Source organism: Haliaeetus albicilla, chromosome 4, assembly GCF_947461875.1.
Source record: "Haliaeetus albicilla chromosome 4, bHalAlb1.1, whole genome shotgun sequence".
In the NCBI taxonomy this organism is placed as follows: Eukaryota; Metazoa; Chordata; class Aves; order Accipitriformes; family Accipitridae; genus Haliaeetus; species Haliaeetus albicilla.
Genome location: NC_091486.1, coordinates 6,400,977 through 6,421,940, shown reverse-complemented (window position 1 = coordinate 6,421,940; position 20,964 = coordinate 6,400,977). Strand labels below are relative to the sequence as shown.

General features: G+C 34.1%; 1 protein-coding gene across 4 annotated transcripts in view; it reads right to left on the bottom strand.

Moving 5' to 3' along the window:
- The window catches only part of LRP1B (LDL receptor related protein 1B), a 753,798-nt gene that overhangs the window by 175,993 nt on the left and 556,841 nt on the right, over positions 1–20,964 (bottom strand). For all 4 annotated transcript variants that reach the window (XM_069780765.1, XM_069780767.1, XM_069780768.1 and 1 more), the window contains 6 exons: positions 14,136–14,270; positions 13,591–13,720; positions 8,257–8,383; positions 7,955–8,106; positions 7,539–7,663; positions 4,070–4,441 (listed from right to left, as the gene is read on the bottom strand). In XM_069780765.1, the coding sequence (XP_069636866.1) occupies positions 4,070–4,441; positions 7,539–7,663; positions 7,955–8,106; positions 8,257–8,383; positions 13,591–13,720; positions 14,136–14,270 (1,041 nt within the window). The remainder of the gene's footprint in view (positions 1–4,069; positions 4,442–7,538; positions 7,664–7,954; positions 8,107–8,256; positions 8,384–13,590; positions 13,721–14,135; positions 14,271–20,964) is intronic.

Below are 20,964 nucleotides of genomic sequence, written 5' to 3'. Positions count from 1 at the left end.
ATACAAAAGTACACATACATATAGCTAGCTGAGGTTACAGGTCAGAAGCAGAAGCAGTCTAGCCTGTGTAAAGTGAACTGCAGGGCTATCTTTACAACTAAAAAGCGGAAGGTTATGAAGAAATTAGTGGGTGGGTAGGACCCCACAGTAAGTACCTACTCATTCCTTCATAGTCTGATACTTTTCAAAGCGTGTACTTAAAGCAAGAAAGACAATAAAATATAATCTCTTACACTCCTTTTGGAAGGAAAGACTGAGATCAAAACACATGACATAGATGGTAGCCCTGTCACAACATATTTAAAACAGGTATTGCTGCATCGATAAGTTAATTGTAAAAATGTCTGCAGACTGGATTAAACTGTACATGATGCTATAGCAATAAAATCATGAGCAATACTGAATGGTTAGATAATTCATCACCTAAAAGAATAACTGTGGGAAATCACAGTCAAGAACAAGGTAAATTTTTAAGAACTGGCAATCAAGAAAGATTAACCCCATAAAGTTACTTATAAAAATAAGAAAGAAAAAGTCCCTACTGGCTGACCAAAGGAAATAATGCTCATCAGCAGAGTTCAGAGGTAAGAGAGAATCCACTCCAAAAATGTACACTGCACAAGAAATAAAGGTGTTACGGTACGTTACACTATGCACATGCTACACTGCTTTTTTGTTGTTGTTATTGTTTCTTCCTGCTGAAGACAGAACCCTATCAGGTAGTGGGTTCTTGGTGAGTTTTGAATCTGTTCTTAGTGAACTGGAACAAGTTAGATAAAGTTGTTTATATGCTGTAAATCTACTCTCCCTGAGCTGAAAATGCGTTAGCTAATGGGTTGTTTATGAGTTGCAAATCTGTTCAGTGAGGTGAAAATTTGTCAGATAATGGGTTGTTTATGAATTCTAAATCAATATTCAGTGAGTCGGAACTATGTTAGATAATAGCTTGCGTATGGGTTGTAAATCTGTTTTCAGTGAACTGGAAACATGTTAGATAATGGGTTGTTTCTGGGTAGTAAATCTGTTCTCAGTGAGCTAAAAACATGTTAGATAATGGGTTGCACGTGAGTTGTAAATCTGTTTTTAGTGAACTGGATACCTGTTTAATAAAGGCTCTTTATATATCTTAACTCTGTGGTTAGTGCAGAAAAGTTCAGTAATGTGTTAGATTTGAGTGGCATATCCGATTTCAGTGAGGTAGAAAACCATCAGCTAATGGATTCTTTATGAGCAGACCTACATTCAGCGAACTAAAAATCTGGGACAATAGTATCTTGTATATAATGTAGTTACTTCCTCTGAGTCAAATACTGAGTAAAGGTTTGTATGATTTGTAGACTTCAACTTAATGAGGTAGAAAGGGATTGTAGAATTGTTAGAACCACACTAGATGTTTTCAATGTGGTTTTGAATCTCTTCCTAATAAAGTAAAACTTGCTACAGATGCATACTAACAATTTTGGAGGAAAAAATAGCAAAATGAATGTCAAAGATGTTATTTTTTAATCCTGCAATGAAACATTATTACTAAAATCTCTCAGCTGGATTCCATTTAATAATTTCCATGTAATCACATATAGTTAACATGGAAATCAGAAAATTTTAGAATTTTACGTCTTCCAGTGAATGGAATCACTGGTGTCAACCAGTCTTACCACTCCTTTTATAGGTATTGCTGTCAGTCAAATACTTCCACTATATCAAGCAGCCTGGTGAACTCTCTCTTGTTTACAGTGAAAGTCATGTGCAGACTGTGCAAAGGAAGGATATGTAGTACAAAAATACCAGTTTAAAATGAATGACTCAACATAAAGAAAAGGGGTTTAAAACACATGAAAGAGAACAATAAACCAACATATACAGAGATGTGATATCCCTTCTCATTTACAATGAAAAAAACCCCTGAAACATTGCTAGAAAACAAATGCCATAGTTAACAAATACATACCAAGCATATACAGTAAATTTTTTGCAAGTACACAAAATTTCATCTGAAATTCAATTATTCAGAGTGCTGACTCTGCTAATGAAAAATTAAATCAGGCCTATTAAAATTACAAGTAGAAACACTTCCGAACAATTTCTTAAAACTGTAATTCTCAGCTATGCTTTATGGAATGTCTTTAGCTCTTGCACAATAACCTATTATAAAGTAATGAGGAATACTTCATTGTTCTTTTAAAAAACCAATTTGTATCTGTATCGGTGCTTCACCAGTATTTTTTTCTCCTCTCTGTCTGTTTTAAATGTAAAAATTTCCAGTAGCTTTTCACGTAATACTTTTAATCTGTTCCTATAATACCAGAGTTAAAATAGTGCTTGTACGTTACCACTGCACATCTCTGTGAGCTTTTTGTGTCTCTTGTACGGCTAACCATACAACTCTGAATCCCTAAGTTTTAATGCTTTCCTGGGAGTAATGAGAACATCCTGACAACATTGCTTAGTTTCTCTTTACCATATCTTAATACAGGTATCATTAATTCCTCTAAAATATGCACACATAAAAACTCAAAGTAAAAAAAAAAAAAGCCTTGTATCATACATGAAAAATGCTTTTCCATTCATTAGTGTCAACAGTTTTCATGACCAGGAATACCTTCCCAGAACCACAGTGCAGAGGTACATAATGATACAATTATCCAGTGTCAGTTGTAGAATAATATTTTGTCAGTTTGCAGCTGTTTAACTTTTTTCTTTTAAAAAAATGTTTCCATTAACATGCAACAGCAAAGGGTGATAGGTTCCACATCAAAGGTACTTCCATTTTTCCCTCATCACTTTCTTTGGTCTTGTTGTTAAACTGTTTGACCCAAACAAATAGCTAAATGTAGCAATGCCATCGGCAACATAACATATGACATCATAAATTCAGATGAGAATTATCAACAGCATAAGGAGCAAAACTATGCAACACTTCAGACATTTTGGAAAACAGTAACTGAAATGAACTGCAGCCTCCAAAAAACCCACACAACACTCAGAAATTACAAGGAAGAGAAGAAACACAGTAAATACATACATCTGATAACTGACTACAGATGAATGAGGTTTATTGCATATTTTAGAACAATTAAGTTGGAAGAGAAATGAAAGACAGCAGAAGTTTTTAGAACTTAGATTTTTTAGCACAGATTTTTTGATGTTTAGCATTAAGGATATACATCTTAAACATTCACATTCAGATTTTCCTTGAATTCTAGTTTTACCATGGTAAACCATGATAAGTTTTTACATACACCTTCTATTAAAGTTATGTTAGACTTTGTTGGTAAGGATTTCAGTGCTGGATCCTCAGAAGATTTTACTGAGGCCTCAGCTGCAAGATACATTTTGTGTCTTGTCCTGAAGAATTTGGTGATGATATTGGTGGCAATTCCTTCATAGCAGTGCCAAGCTTTAAGTATTCAAAGGCTAAAAAAATGTCAAGTTTCATACAACTCGTCCTACTAGTGTGGTGAATGAAGGCATAGTAAAAATGCAAAGCTACTGAGTAAGCCTCTACTAAAAATGAACAATTTTTTAGGTTCAAATTTGCCACCGATTATCACTGATCACAAGTCACTTTTCTTGGGCTCACTACAAGAAGGGTGAGCTAACTGAACACACTGACCAGGGTCCTAATATTTTATACTGAAGAATGGTCATATCAGCAGAGGTATCTTACAGTACTTCTTCCCCACTAACTAGAAAAATAAACAACCAATAGGTTTGTGGGGTGAGGGAACATATTTCATTTCCAAGCATTGCAGAACGAGGTTTTGTTTCAACAGTAAAGCTCCTTAAAACAACAGTAATACAAATTAAGCACTGTCATTATCACTTCTGTTTCTAGTAATATGCTTCATGCATCGTAAGATTGTTATAAATTATTTTGAAGTAGTAAATTTAAAGATAATGTTTAAATGTATCTCATAGGGATAAAATACAATACTTGTGTTATATACTTAAGCATGCTAAAACTTTATTGACATTTTTTATTCTATAAAGTCAAATGCTTATCAGCTTTTCACTTAATAAAGTTTATTGAAATAAAGTACGTATCTTAGGAAATAGGTTTTTTACTTACTTTCAATTAGCACTTTCCTGCCAGCCCAGTTGTCTTTAATAACTTGTATATTTCCAAAGTGTGCATCACTGAAGAATATGCGATTTGTACCTCTTCCTTTCAGACTGTAGTCAAAAGCAAGAGCTATCACATTTTTGAAGTACTCTGGATTTTCATATGGCCGTACTGGTGAGTTTAAGTTGGTTTCATCTGAAAGGTGTATACTTTTTAATATTGTCCTTCCTGAGTACAACAGGTAACCTTCATGTCTCAGGCAAGTAATTCCATCTTCTGCAAGATAGCCATGCGCACAAGCACATGTTCTCCGTGCATTTCCGCGATAAAGGCAAAGCTGATGACATCCACCATTATTCTTGGCACAAACATTAGTACCTGTAAAAAAAAATAATAAAATCTATATTTTACAATATTACACTTAGCTAACTTAAATAAAAATGTAATTTTATGTATTCTAAGAATTCTTCTCTCAAAACTGTTTCTACAATATTCGCAAGTAAAACAAATGCCAAAATAGTAAAAAATGTAACTTTAACCACAACCTAAAGACAATTTTAAAGAACACAATTCATGTGCAAATATAATTAAGGTCCTTTCCAATTCATAAGAGTATATATTTTATTAATAGAAAATGATGAAATGGGTTATTCCTCCATAATCAGCTGAAGACTTAGAGACTGTTTCAAGTGCTTTGAAAGATTTTTTTTTTTTTTAAAACACCTGTTACTGGCAAAAAGTCAAATTTAGATACCATCAGAATACAGTACTGTTTTTAGACAATTTCTATCAAAATGAAAACATACGTATTGACAGGTACAAAACTGCGTCAAACCAGTTCCTTGTTTTTAATAAAGACGTTTCCTAACATTTTGTTCTAATTTCCTTTAAAACCTGACTTTAAAAACTTACTCCCTGACAAATGCCTACCATTAAGAAATCATTGTCAAATTAATAACTTCAATGACTTAAACTACACTTGTTGCAAGCAATATTTAAAATTACAGTAATTGTCAATAATTAGGAGCTATTTTCCTTTGTCTTTTTTGGACTGTGTATGAATTACTATTATAGTTAGTTTAGATAATTTAGTTTCTGTTTCTGACAGCACTTTCCATATAACAACTCAGCTCTTTCAATATAGTCAATTTTCCCATTTCTGAAAGTTTTCCACATAGTAAAGGAGAAGAAAACATTTTAAATAGACTGTTTTCAGGTAGAAAACCATAGTAATTCTCAGGAACTATATGGTGTCTGAAAGTACTGTTCATTATATTTTCTAACTGCTATGTTTCAAGCTGAAGATACTTTTAAGAAAAAATAACGGGGGATGAGAGCTAATTTGCTCTTAAAATTAGAAACATTGAATTTTGTGTTCCTAGGCAAAATTAGATGAGATATATTCCTCTATAGTTACGTAAAAACATTTCAAATTTAATTGCACACATTTTTACATTTGGTTTGTTTTAAAGGTTCTTTTAAAGTTTTATTAGGCTAGAAAAGTTAATATCTGTTTGGAAGGATGAGAGGTTGAGAAGAGAAAGGAAAATACATAAAAAAGATCCTCAAGCTTCTAAAATATCTCTTCAAAAACTTCAATGCTTCCACAGTTCACCAGCTCTAAATATCTTTAAAAATGGCCAATTCTGAAACCAGTGTAGTTAGGGCGTGTCCTTGCAGCCATGTAAAATAGCACTGAAGGATAGGAAGCAGCTTGCGAATAGCACTGCAGGACTGGCTCATCAGAAAGGGTAAAACAGGTGTTTGAAAAAAAAGCATGAATCACAATCAGCACAGGTTGTTGTTTTTTTTTGTTTGGGGTTCTTTTTTGTTTGTTTGGTTTTTTTTTGTTTCTTTGTTTGCTTTAATAATAGAATGTCAGGAAGCTAGCTAATTACGTTTTTTAAACAGTGTTAACTACTTATAGTTCAATGAACTTAAAAAATATATATAATAGTGTGATATAGAAGAACATTCCAAAAACATTTTTCACCTGTTTTTTCCCTTTTGTCCTTCTGGCTCACTGACATCCCCTCCCAAAGACATTAACCATTTGTACCCTAGTAAAATTTGAAAAACGTATTAAAAAATCATTCAGTTATGTTTTTCAAACTAACATCAAAAGATTTTTAGCCTCAGTAACCGTTTCTCCTATTCCTAATGCGATCAAGTTTTTAAAGATATCAATAAAAATCATTACATGTAAAGAAGCATTGTTTTATCCCATTGTTCTATTTTTCTAATTCTATAATATAAAGCCCTTCCAAGCAAGCAGACATTAACTATTTCTAGCCTAGTTAAAAGAAACGATAAATTTTTGTGTGGATTTTATTTGTACCAACAAAATATGATGCCCACAGTACTCTGAAATTACATGCAGAAATTCTTAGTAAAATTGATAAGCATATGTTTGCAAAGTAATTTTTTTCCAAAACTATTTAAAATTCCCTTGAAAAAAAAAACAAGAAAAAGAAAGGACAGTTTTTCTTATTGATTGTTAGATATGTTTTCTTTCAAAATGCATATTTATTTTACATGTCATATTTAAAGCAGTTATTTAGGAAAGAATAAAAGAAACAGGATCTTCGGGTCTGTAATGCTGTGATTAAAGCAACTTTTGAGCACTACCAACACCAGAGATACATTTGTACTAAATTCCATTGTACTACAGTAACATTTTTTTCCTCTCTTTTTGATTATATTTATAGAAAATTTTGTCTGGATGGCCTGGTAGCAGTTTGTTCTGAGGAAATCATTTTGGTAGACTTCTAACCACCTTTGTTCACTGAAACAAGTTTTTCAAGGTCTCTTCAAAACCAGAATTTTAGGAGGAAAAAGACAGCTAAAAGCAAGATCATTCGCAGTCAGGTAGTGGAGAGTAAAATTTAACCACTGGTACCATAAATCACAGAGAGTATATGATAACTTTTGTCTCCTGAATATGCTAAACAAATTGAATATAAAGGAAATCTGATTATTTACAAGGTCTCTTCCCCCACAAAAAACTAGGACTCAAACCCAAGTAATTTCAGGAAATAAATATTTGAGACACAGAGGCTGGGAATTTCTAGCTGTGAAAAAAAAATTCTGGTTTGCTTTCCAATAGAAATCTGAGACTGCCTGAGATTACTGCTATTTAAAGCACAGTTCAAGGTCCCTCTCATTCCTAAGACTGTTTTTTGCCTTTTTTTTTTTTTTTAAAGAAAAAAAGAAATGAAACACAAACCACCCACCAAACCTGGAATGATAGGAAGTGTTTTGGGTTTAGATTTTTACCTTAAAACACTCAGAAGAATTCTAGTAGAATTTGTACTGTATGTTTTCTTTAGGACATTAATTTTAGCTTAAAAAAAATACTTCAAGAGTAAAAAGTGGAGATAAAATCAGTGATTACTTAACTTTTGGTATGCGCTAATATACATAAAATTAGCAGGTGATATTAAAACAATTAATAGCATCCTTAAGAACAGCCAACCTTTCTCTCGTGCTCTATTAAAGACTTTCACTTCCTTCAGGTTTATTCCAAGGCCAGTCCTCATGGTCACAGCATCCGTGGCCTCATTCTTGTGGCCTCTTCTAATAGAGCCATTTGCATGTGCTCTGCCAAAAAAGTTGAAGATGTCTCATCAACAATCCTCAACTAATTCACACCAAAGAAATGACTGAAGGGCAGTGGAGAGTTCACCTAACATAAGGTGAAGAAACCTATTCTCATCTATGACACTGATATGCTTTAGCTTTCAGCATCAGAAATGCCCTTTCTTTGGAAATTGCATAGGTTTCTGCGATCCATTCTGTGACCTTGCTAAGGAATGGCTAATCCTACAAAGGTGAAGCACCTGGCACTGAAATAACATTTTGAGACTCAAACACTTACGAAAAATAAATTACCTGTCAGACCAGTAGATGTAAGCTCCAAACACTGCGACTGAAAACATATCCACATTGCTCCCTGACAGCACAATCTCCCGATTCCCTCCACTCTCAAGGTCAATTCTTTCTATCTTGTCGGTACGAGCATCACACCAATATAATTTATTTTCCTAAAGATTAATTTTAAAGGAAACATCAACAGTCTTGTCCAAGTATTTAATTAAGAGTTATTAAGATTACATCAAAGTGGAAGACCAGCTGGCTTTAATGAAACATAATACTGTACATTTTAACATATACTGGAAGACAGAGGAACACACCTCATAGTCGATGGAAATCCCATTAGGCCACGCAATCCCCAGGCTCACAAGCACAACCTTCTCAGACCCATCTAAGTGTGCTTTGCCTATGCAAGGAGTCTGTCCCCACTCTGTCCAAAATAAATACCTAAAATGTTGTAGAAATTACCAATTAAAATCTAGCATCAAAATAAGAGTTGAAAATACGTAATGCTGTACTTCATTTGCAAACAAAATGCACCATTACCATTAAATATGTATTTAAAAAACGTGATAAGGCTCATGTCTCTAAATAATCTTAAGAGATTAAATGTCTCATAATATTTGTTTCATAGAACACTATGTTGAAAGATTTTTTGCAAATTATATATATGAAGTAATTCTTAAAACTGTATGTGATCAGTCAATATGCAATTCTATTCCTTAAAGAATTCAGGTTTGTGCTTGGAAAAATAAAAGCAAATTAGAAAAAAAATTACTGGAACAGAAGCTCTCGCATCTAATTACTAACAAATGTGATAATAGAAGAGACGTATGTCTAACTTCAAAATGTTTTAAATATGAAGCACTGAGGAGCACTGTGGGAAATGGTAGAGCAAAGGGATTTTATTTGGGAAGAAAATAGTTTTCCTCTTCTCCCTAATGCTCATGGGAAGAATCTGCATCTTACTTATCTAATTTTATATTACTGTATACTTACTGGCACAGTACCATCACTATTTCAGGATAAGATACTAGGTCAAACTTCTGCCATGACCTCCTATTCCTCAACCTGTTGCTTTAGGTATAGCAACATGAGGCCAGTTAATCTACATGGAGCACTTCCTTTACTAAACAGTAACCTATGGAATAGCTTTAACTAAACGTCTACGTGTCTACAAATATACGTATGTACGTATACATATTTGTGTTAAAATGTATTATAAACACACACACAAATATATATATATATATATATATATTCTGAGCAAGAAACCTCTTTCTAAGATAATATAATTGAGGTCTAGCATATTACTAATTGCCTGAGTAGAAGCATTTTCATAGCAAGTATTCATAAGAACACACTAAAACATTATTTAGTAATACACTGGACACAAAGTTAATAGAACATACAAAACCATTCTCCATTGTTTTTCTCTTTGTGGAATGTATCTATTAGTCTGTTTTTAAAGATTACAAAAGTCTTCTGTGCATTACTAACCAGTTCTACCCCTGACTTGGAAGGGACCTTAAAGATCATCTGGTTCCAACCCCCTGCCATGGGCAGGGACACCTTCCACTAGACCAGGTTGCTCAAAGCCCCATCCAACCTGGCCTTGAGCGCTGCCAGGGATGGGGCATCTACAACCTCTCTGGGCAACCTGTTCCAGTGCCTTACCACTCTCATTTGATTGGATGACTGCAGATACATGAAATAAGGAGGGATAAAAATGGGACACGGGAGAACAAATATGGATCCTATAATCAGCTCATCAAATTTAACTTCTGAAACAGTGTCCACCTTACTTTGGCTCTAATTGTAGGGCTTTCTGGCTATAATATAAACAAATCTGTTCTCTTATTTCTTGACATAGCAAACAGTAATATGAATACTAACTATAATACTTATACTACATTAGGAAATTAAATGCTACATTAGCTAAATTAAAAAGATGGTTTAGAAATGTTAGACCAGACAGTATTAACCAGCTGGATATCAAAAATCACTGCTTAAGTTTAACATAACTTTAACCAGATTACTAACAGCACCCTCTAAAGCGAACTGAACTTGCTTTCAGGCATGTAGTCAGAGGTACTTTCTTAAGACAGGACATCAACTAAACGTTGACTACAGAAAGGCAGGCATTCAATATACTTGAATTAAACATTCTGTGCTCTTTCCTTAGACAAGTTACTCTGAGGGAAAAAAAACAAAACCAAAACCATAATTAGCAGGTTAAATGAATCCAGAATCCTCCAAAGAAAATCCAGAAAAGCTGCCAAAAACATAAGGCAAGTAACTTAACACTCTCTTAGAGCATTAATGATTACAAATATAATGATACATAAACTTACATGAACTATTAACTAGTACAGAAAAACTTATCTTCCCATATCTTCTCAAAAGGTCTGGGAAGTACCATCTAAAATACTTGTCTCCTGGACCTTTGCAGGTAGCAATATGCTACCAACACATTTGGTGTGTATACTGCAATGCTAGAACAACTACGACTCAACTTATTTTGGAACTATCCCAAATGTAATTTACATAGCTGACAGAAATGCAAGTGGTGGAAATTTGATGCTGGCCTAGAATCTTCAAAAAAATTTTGGAAAAAAAATTAAATCAGAGTTTAAACTCATCCCCACCCCCCCCGCCCCAAACCCTAAACACAAATGAAATTCCCAAAATGTTTTCAAAGGAGGTATCTTCAAGTCTAAGAATTATTTCAGTATGAGCTTAACTGTATTTCAATCACAATTCTGAGGTTGATCAGAAAGCTATTATTTAATTGGGAAAAAAATCCCATCAGCCAAGTGTATGTTATATGAATAAGAATACCTGATGAGGGACAAAGACACTCCTTTGTAGGACCACACATTCTTAATTTTTTCCTTAGTAACAATAAATAATGTTACCAACCAGCTGAATGCTGACTGCTTTATGTCCTGGTATAACTGTCAGATTCAACGAGACCTAACAACTGCTATTTTCCTCTCTATTCTTATAGCTGTCAACTCAAGCTTCAAGAGAAATGAAGAATGTGAAGTCAGGGTAAGGGGAGGGAAGAATACCTTTGAACGTTTTGCCTCATAAAGGGAAAAGAGATATGACAATAACGTAGAAGGTAAAAAGGCCTTAATCTTCTGGCAGAAAGGTGTATCTGTACTTCACTAGCAAAACAGTGCTATCCTTCTCCTGAAGAAACTTTGATTGGAGACATCTCAAGAAATCTTTCTGTGGCATGGTATTAAAAAAGAGAGATGAAGCTTATCTACCTTCAGAGAAGATACACCGCTCTACCAGACATGTAAAACAATTGACTTATCTGTGGTCCTCTCATCCTTCTATGTTTTCTTAAGTATTCTAAACACATTGAAAAACTACCTATAAAACTCAGCAAGATCAAAACATCTAAGGAATGTTTCACAACTGAATTAATTTCTGCATTTAACATTTCTCTCCTTTACTGTTTTTTGTTTCAAGTGCAATAATTTATACTCCTCCAAATTACATTTTAGCCATATTTTATTAATATCTGCTTTTTGGTGGCATTACACTATTCTGTTTTCAGACCTAAGAAGATGGTTCAGTGGCATCTCTAAATATCCATTAACTTAAAAGAAAGAACTGTTTCTTTCCAAAGAATCTTGTTAATGTTGTTGGCTGTCAATTCATCTGCTTATGTGTATGGTAAAATGAAACCATGAACTGTTGAGCCAGAAAGCATCATGTGAAAATATTGTCATTAAAATAAAAAAATCCACACTTAAGTAAAAAAGCAACTTTGCTATCAATAGCAGTATTAGATATTATTCTGTCAAGGTTTCTGCATTTACTCTTCCCTATGGCAATTGTTAAATGCTGGATCTCAGCTACAATCCATCTTTCCTCTTCAAATGCTGCAGAAGAATTGATTATACTTTTTACAATTTCTAGTTGAAAATAATGCATTTTTTTAATGTAATTCATATTATTTTAATATCTAAGTATTCTGCAGAGAAACTGCACCTGCTGCACTTAGTCCTCAGAGACTTCACGGGGGCTTTTCTTTTCCTTTGATGTAAGGGGTGAAAACCTAACTCTATAAATGTACAGCAAATCCATTATATAGATGTTGAAGAAAATTATACTGTAAATTAATTCTTGTTTTGAAGAAGTTTGGTCTACCCTTCTGGTTAGAAGCATTTTATCAGGCTTCTGTGTACTTACCTTCAAAAGTTTTTTGTTTTTTTAAAATTTTGTTTCTAACAGAAAAGCACAGATATTCTGGTACATTAAAGACAAAAATATACTGATTAATTCAGCCAGATCCTGACTAGGATCTGAAGAAGATCCTACTCTGAAGAACAGCATTAATCCTAAACTGTTAGCAGATACTGTCAAGCAACCAGTGGTGCTATATGAACAGAGCTGTAATGATTTGTGGCAAAAGCTATTACATTATGCAGAAAATAAAATCAGTTATTGCTTTCACCTTCATTCTTAAATACATTAAGTTGCAATGCTTTAGTCTGCAAAACACACAGATTGCTATGTCTAAATTCTCATAGAAGAAACCATGCCAAAGTTCCAAATGGCATTTTGCATCACTGGTATCAATTTGGCCTCAGTGAGAAGTCAGACTTCTTCATTACTATGGCTGCAAACTCCTCTGAGTACAGAGACTGCTTTCCTGAAAATAGTGAGATAGTGATTTGATTGAATCTGGGGAAAATGAGCTACAGTGTCATCTCTGGCTTTGGGGGAAGGCAGTTGCTCAAATAATTCTTTTAAGATTTTGATGCACACCGTTTAGCACTTCCGTTTTAGCAGGGTAAGTGTAGCAGTTAAATCCATTGAGTCTTGCTTATATGCCTTTTCCTCAGAAAGTACATTTCATATTTCCATTAAAAAAAAAAAGAAAAAAGATGGGTATTCTTTGCAGAATTTACTGCTTCTGTTTTAGTTGTAGCTCTGCTAACAATAGTTTTGAAGCTGGAAGGGGACAGAACATCTTCTATTTCTGTTAATGTTGCCGTGTAGTCCCTACTCTAAACAAACAGTTGGATGAATACAGATGTCATTTTTGACAACTCTTACTCTTACCCACACGCTTCATCTCACTTTACTTTCAGCTACCCTGAGCAATCTCCCTGGTTGTAGCAGTGGGCTATTACATGATACTAGAATTTATAACTACCACGGATTACACTGTTCTATGATTTCATTTGTGATATCGAGGTCTAGTGGAAGATGTTCATGCCCGTGACAGGGGGGTTGGAAGTAGATGATCTTCAAGGTCCCTTCCAACCATTCTATGACTCTATGATTAGCTAATGGGACTTCCTTGGATTTGCTGGAAACTTAAGAACAGATTTAAGCATGCTTCCAAGCAAGGTCTAAACTTCAGTTGAAATAACTATCTTAGAAAATGAAAACTATTTTGCAAAGAAAGTACAGCATGTCACACATACAGAGACCAATGAAAAAGCTCAGAGTATGGTAAGAATAACATGTCCTTTCACCTGTGCTTAGTTACAGTACAATAGTTTCCAATACAATCCTTTCTGGTTTTATTAAATGCTTATCTATTAGGATGAAGGCCTCGGTTTAGTTATCTAAGAGCTTCAGTGCTAGCATGCAAACTTTAAAAGTAGCCATGGTCATGTTACCCTTTTTCTGGGTGTACCGCAATAGATCTTGGCTGGTCCAAACCCTGGGATATAATTACATATCGGAATGAGCCGTTGAGCCTGGCAACTTCAATTAAGTTGAAGCCATGATCCGTCCAATAAATGTTACCTAGGAAAAATACCTTGAAGTTACTGGAAAAAGAAAAGACTACTTGAAAAGTATTTGAATGTTAAAGTGTGTAAGTTAGGACCAGAAACTAACTGCTGTATTTTAACTTGTATGTATCTTATGTTTGTAATTTGTAGTCTTATTCATCCTTCTGTTTTAAAGTGCAAACTTGTATTCATGGTTGTCACAGTTGAGACTGTCCATCTAAGAAATAGCGTCCAAGATATTTAAATAATTTCTCTGTCTTTAGTAAAATTGCAAAAACCAGTGGCGGTATCTTCAAAGAAAAATCTCTAAACATTTGGAATATTAGAAATCAGAGCTGAAAGCAAACCAGGTTATTTAGTCTTGAGCTGAAGATGCAAGAGCATACTGTCAGAAATCATGACAATTCCTGAAGCAGGCTAAGACCTACCTGCTATCCAGTCCACTGCAATGCCTTCAACTCTTCCCAAACCGTTTGTAACAATGTCTTCTTTCCATGTTTGGTCTCGTTTAGATCTGCTAATTTTGTTGAAACCCATGTCTGTCCAATAGATTGTATCATTTCCTATAAAATACATGGCAATGATTCTTAGATTAATTCAGTTGCTTCAGTCCAAGTATCTACAAGAGTAACTGTAAAAACTGCCAATTATAACATATTAATATGTCTCAGAGTAAACAGAAGAATGGTATCAAAGCTATCATCTTTAATTCCTCATTCTTTTTCCATTTTAAAAATTTTATTTAAAATAATTAAATCAGAATTCTAGGTTTTCTACTGGTTATTTAGTACCGCACATATAACACAATAGGGCCATGACAACAGATGGAAGCTACTACCACTGTTAAAAATCATGATAAGTATGTTGTTTGGGTTTTTTTCCTAATGGGATAAATGCTTGAAAACTGTATTATTTTGTTTATTAATCACTATTCCAAAATATTTAGGAGTCTGAAAAACTACAGTGTAAAACAGCCTACAGAGTCTTTTCCTTCAGCAATCATACAGGTTGAATTTTGGCAGTATAAAAAAATTTAACTAGAAAAAAAAAAGTCTGACATCTGAGAGTGATATACTGATAAAGAATAAAAAACTGACTCTATCCACAATTCATCTTTTATTTTAAATGTCCTGACAAGCTTTCACTAAGAGTCTTTTTTGGTGTTTCAAGGCATTTCAGCTGTCTTCCCTGCCATTCTGCTGCAGTGGGATGCAGCAGTTGGTGGAAGAGAAGGACCACTATGTAGTCTTTGAGTACAACCTATTATCACTGACCTTTTAAACTCGTCAGGCAGGCCAAGAACTTGGGAGTGGCCAAAGCACAGACATGCACTCCCCTCTGTTGCCACAAAGTACCCTTGATAAAGAGATGGGGCAAACAAAGCTGTGATGTCTCTCAAGCAGAATTCTCTGTATTTCTATGGACAGAGCTCTGAGTTAACAACCCAGCTATGCTACAACGCACATTCTGGTTTCAAAGGCGTCAGTTGGGGACCTCCTGAGTGAGCTATTTTGTCTGGGAAAGACATTGCTCAGAGATAAGTAATAATTGTTCCTTTATTTGTTCATACCTTATATATCTGCTCTTGATTCCATAAGAGAAAGAGAGAGAGAATGTGTGTGCATTTATCTATTTCCCTCTATAAATATAGAAATGTTACTTATATAAAAAATATTTCTATATCTACATATTTATACAAGTATATACACATATATACACACATATACATGTATATATACATATATATACACGTGCGTGTGTGTCTGTGTAAATATATATATAAAAAAGAAAAGAGAAGAACAAAACTTACACAGATAACAGTCAATTCCAAGACCAGATCAGTTTGGTATGCTCAAGAACCCTAGCCACACTATCAATAAAAAAAATGACAAATTCTGACTTCCAAGTATCCCAAACATATAGTTTGATTATCACATACGGGAGGCATGTATTTTGCTACTTATTTCAAATGAGTACAAAAATTACACAGATCTTAATACTAGTTGCACATACAGTCAACAATAATCAACATGATCTATGACTGTATGCAAGTGTATGGCAAACACCCTTCAGTGGAATATGAGATATACAGAATTACTACAGAGTCTTATCTGAAAGTACATAGTTAATAAAAAAATAAATTCTATCTATTATGTTTAACAACTGGATAAGACATTCTAGAAGTGAATTTTATGTATTTCATATTACAGTTCAATTCATCTCCATAAAAATAAACCACTTTGTATTCATACTATGACTATTTAAGTGAGCCACATGAGCAAGAATCCACATAACAGCTTAGAAACTGTTATAAGAACACAGAGATCTCTGTGGTTTCACTTCCATGACTAAATTGTAATGTATGCAGCACAACTGACTTCCTAGTGCTGTTTTCCTAAAATAGTGTTTTTCAGTAATCCAAAAATTCAAACAACTGAGTTACCTGGATTTGCTTCTAGATAATCACGTGTTAAAGAGATAAAAACAATTTAAAAAATCATATTTCTCTTTAAAATATATCATTACACACAACAACCATTAAAAGTCTATCTAAATTACTTTTTATATATTATTATATAGTAATATAAATTATATAACTTACTTTCGGTAAAATGCAGTATTTTATGACCTAGCTTTGTTTTGTTAATGATCAAAATTTTTCCTTAATACACAATATACCTGACCTGAATACAAACAGGTAGAAAGCAACTAATGGCTATGCACATACAAAAAAGGATGGTGAGAAGATACAAAATCATGGAGATGTGCAGATGTAACTTCAGAGAGATAAAAATACTTCCCAATAATAAAGGAAAACACATTTTCAAGATAAATATTACAAGGAATACTATTTTAACAGTCAATTTGTTTGTCAAATTGTTTTTTTATTTAATTGGTAGTGTTCCTGTAAAATGACCAGAATTTTTAAGCAGAATGTATCTGTTCTACAAAAAAAATTACGTAAGTAGTTTTGGGACTGCAACTAATCAGGGAAACTCAAGTAATATTTGCTGTGTTGGAGGAAGTTCACAAAGCAGATGCGGTCCACTGCTTCTAGAAAGTATCCTTAAAAGTAAATGCTAACAGCTTGAGTATGTAAAGATAATAATTACCAAGCCATGCGTGGATATTAAACCTCAGCTAACACATGATTTCCTTAAAATTATCATATTCTTTTACAGTCCTACACCTCACTTGCCTACATTTTGTATCCTGAATTACATATTCATTAAACATACTTGTAAAATGTATTGACTATGAAATTTTCATATAATTGTTCAAAGATGGTCCAAGTAAAAAAAAAAAAACAACCAACCAAAAACAACCCACAAAACTTTGTTTGTTTTTTTTTTTTTGAAGTACCGATAAAGGTTATTTATTCACAGCAATGCAAAATTTTCCAGTCACTATGTTCCACACATTACATTGCAGAGTATTTTTTTTATTTTTCAGGTACTTCATGACAGCTTAAGAAAAGAAAAAACCTACACTCTTTTGCTGTACAGTGTGAAAATTTCCAATGAATTTACTGTCACCAAATTAATAAAGATCCATGTGGGTTTCAAATACACATGATACTACAGCATTTGCTGAGTTTCAATTTGCACTTGGATACAGATGGTATGATCCAAATGACAAACCCTTCTCATTTTATGGAGACCGCAATTTTATGGGTTCCTTCCTGTTAATAAACAAAGTTTGCTGTATCTCAATAAATCATGGAGTAATATTCTCAGTAGGACTCAACCACTGAAGACTCATGCTGGGCAGAATAAGTTAACAGGAATTCAGATTAAGCAATTAGCCTTTATTTTGTTGTAGTCTGTTCACTTATAAAAGTGGATGATGTTTTCACAGATCTGTGTGTCAATGCTGTCTCTGTCAGGTAGCACTATTAATATTATAATAGCACAAACCTGTTTTATTTTCCCAATTACTCTGAAAAATAACAGACGTGGAGACAAAAACTCTTCAGCATCTGGTTCCTGAAGTCAGTTGTGGCTTCAGACAGATGGAAAGAAGGCCTATACTCAAATTCGAGCCTTCAGTTTCTATTTACCTATTCTATTGCTGGATTCTGAAGAGGATTACTACCCGGAAATGACAGTTGCCATAAAATGGGAAACAACTGTCTGCAACTTTACGCAGCTTCCACAAGCATTTTGCTAAGTGGTGAGCATTAGTAACCATGGCCTCGCATTGACATCCACAGGCAGCTTATCAGCAAACACTGGAAATTAATTCCATTTAATGCATTAGTATTTTGCCAATAAAAGCCTGTAACTCAAAATTCAACATACGAACTATTTGCTGAATATTACCCCTTTTGTCAGGCTTTGTCAGCTTAGTCTGTAAATGTTCAAAATGCTTATTTCAACAAAGAGAGTAGAATCTATTCTCCTCCCACCTATACACACCTGTATGCACACCACAGATACAAATGGCTGGAGGCACAATGATAGCATGAGTAAGAGGGGGACAGAAAACGGAGACAAGAGTGTGGAAAAATATGTGACAGAACACGTCTGGGTTCCCAGACCCCACTAGCAAAACCCCCATTCAGCGAAATTCAGTGACGGACTGGGAAGACTTCGCTTTTCACAGAAGCAAAGTCTTGCAACTCCTAAGCTGTTTCTGAGATGAACTACTGCAGAACTGAAAAAGGCTCAATAATAACACTGTGTTATTTCAAAACTATCAACAATTTCAACTATTAGTCCACATTTATGGTGTTTTTTTGGCACTAATGAAAACATTCATGTAACCACTCTACGTTGTTGTACTTTAAAAAGACAGAAATGCTACTATCCATTAAGTAGTTTGTGCCCTCTAAGTCAGTAGGAGTTAAGATAGTGTCTCCTGATGAACAGGATCACTTTCTTGAAGACGTAGTTCTACCCATCCATTTAAAGATCATCATTCTGCAAATAAACATGGTGTTCTTGTTTCTTCAATACACAGAATGCTCTTGATGTCTAAAATACAATAGTGTTTCTCTGCCATGCAGGTTCTCCTCCAACCAGACCAAGCTAAAGTACAAAGAATTTCCCATCATGTGAAATAACAATTTTAACAAATGCAAACTAAAAACTAAGGTAAAAAGTACGGTGAGCTTCCTGGAACAATCTTGAGAGGAAAAAACAATGGGCATTTGCCTGACATACTGTGAAGAAGTCTTCAGCAGCAGGGAAGAATCTATGCCGTTATCTTTAACAATACAGAAATGAAAGGCTACTAGGATCACACTCAGTTTTATAAACCTATGTCTTAAATAACACTGGGAACCCCACTCCCTAATGACCTCTAAAAAAGTCCAAAGGTCAAAACCACTCTTGCAGTACTTTAATGAGAATTTAGAAGTATCAAGACAGAGAGAAAAAAGGTACGTTTATCTTCTAGTTCTTTCACGTCTGCAAAAAATATTGCCATAAGTCTTTCAACTATGATACGCTATACTACTAGAATATGTTAATATATTTTAGCCACTTAACATTCCTAAACATTACTGAGAGTAGATCAGAATTTAGGAATGTTTCACGATTACGAATGAAAGGCAAGCAACAGTCACTAAGTGAAAAAAAAACAAGATGAAATCTGAAAGTACCTCCACTTGCTTTCTGAACCATATTTGATGAACAAAGGTTTCAGGAATGAATTCAGAAAATTCAAGGTAACGTATCAAAATGAGAAAAACAATTGCTTTTAAAGCTGCAATGCAGTTGAAAGCTATACTCTAACTTTTTACAACACAGTATCCCCTTGTGATTTCACTCCTACAGAACATTTACATTCATGTTTAGCAATGCATTTGTCACTGTCAGTCGTATTCATGTTCCCTGTGCTGTAACTGATCATCACGCAAGCTGGCAATTGAGTGGGAAACCTCACTCAATTTCATCCTTCCTCAAACCTCATTTTTCCAAAAAGCTAAAAATCAGCACATGCATCTTATTCTTTCAAAATACTAATTTGATGTCAACTAGTGAAGTCCAAACGAAGCTCTCTGAAATAGGAGCTAGTATATCCTATAAGTAGACTATGCTAAAAAAATCTCAAAGCTAAAGAAAACACAAGATGCAAAATCCCCAATAAAATCCTAGTATCAGTATATTAGAATTAAAAGGTCAAATTTCAGATTTTTGTATTACATATCATAATTTTGTAAAGCTTGCAAGACTGGAATCAAAAATTGGTATTTTTTAAGGTAACTATAGTATGATAAAAATATAAACCCTGGAAAACACAATTGCATTGCCTTAGTACTCTCTGTCATGAACATGCATAGCTACCACTTCATCTATTCCTGGAAAGATACAGGATGATAGAGAAGTCAGCTGTATCATTGTCCTTCCCATCTAAGATATGTGTATAAAGGCATTGGCTTCTAAGTGATTTTTGTGTCTCAGCAGACTGTGACTGAATTATACCTATGATATAACAAAAGCTCTGAATATTAGCTGTCACTGATTTGAAAGCAAAATATACAAGTATGAGGGCACTGTAAAATGTTGAGTGAACTTGGAATTTTGCTAGGCAGAGTAGACGTACAAGAGCATCAGTGAAGACAGGCCAAAACCAGAGAAGACCTTAATGAATTTAACTCCTAACCTCTTAAGAAAAGATTACTGATATTTGTGTGATGAAGTAGTCAAACAGAACAAGCAGAAAAAGGTCTGGTTTTAATAGGAAGGCATATATTAACATATACTTAAGCAAAAACTTAGGATCTGTCAATGCTGAAGTCCCAGGGAGAATTTATTTCAAAATGAGAAATGAGTATGACAAAATAATTGCATGTTTCAGGAAGCCAATGTCCATATGTATATAACATAGCTAACTTAAAATTTTATTTCTAAACTGCTAGCTCATAAACTCAATGGGTAACAAAAACAGCCCATGAGAAAATCAGTTTAGAAGGAAGGCTGGTCAAAGAGCTAATGGGTTAAAAATATGGAGATACAAGATGTATTCAGGTCAGTACTTGATCACAGATTTCTTATTTTCTGTAAACCAAACAAAAATTCCTAATATCTTTGAAGATATTCAGACACCTTATCATACCAATGGGGGTATCGTACCTGCTTTTCAGGATCTGATCCTTAATTTCTTTCCACCTTCTTTCATAGGCATGCAAAACATAAACCTCCTAATTTCATAGGAAATTTGTGAGGCTATCTAAACTAAAACCTGTTTGTTATTTATAACACTGCAGCGGAAAGTTATGCAGTGTACTTAAGATAGAAATGCCTGTTCTTC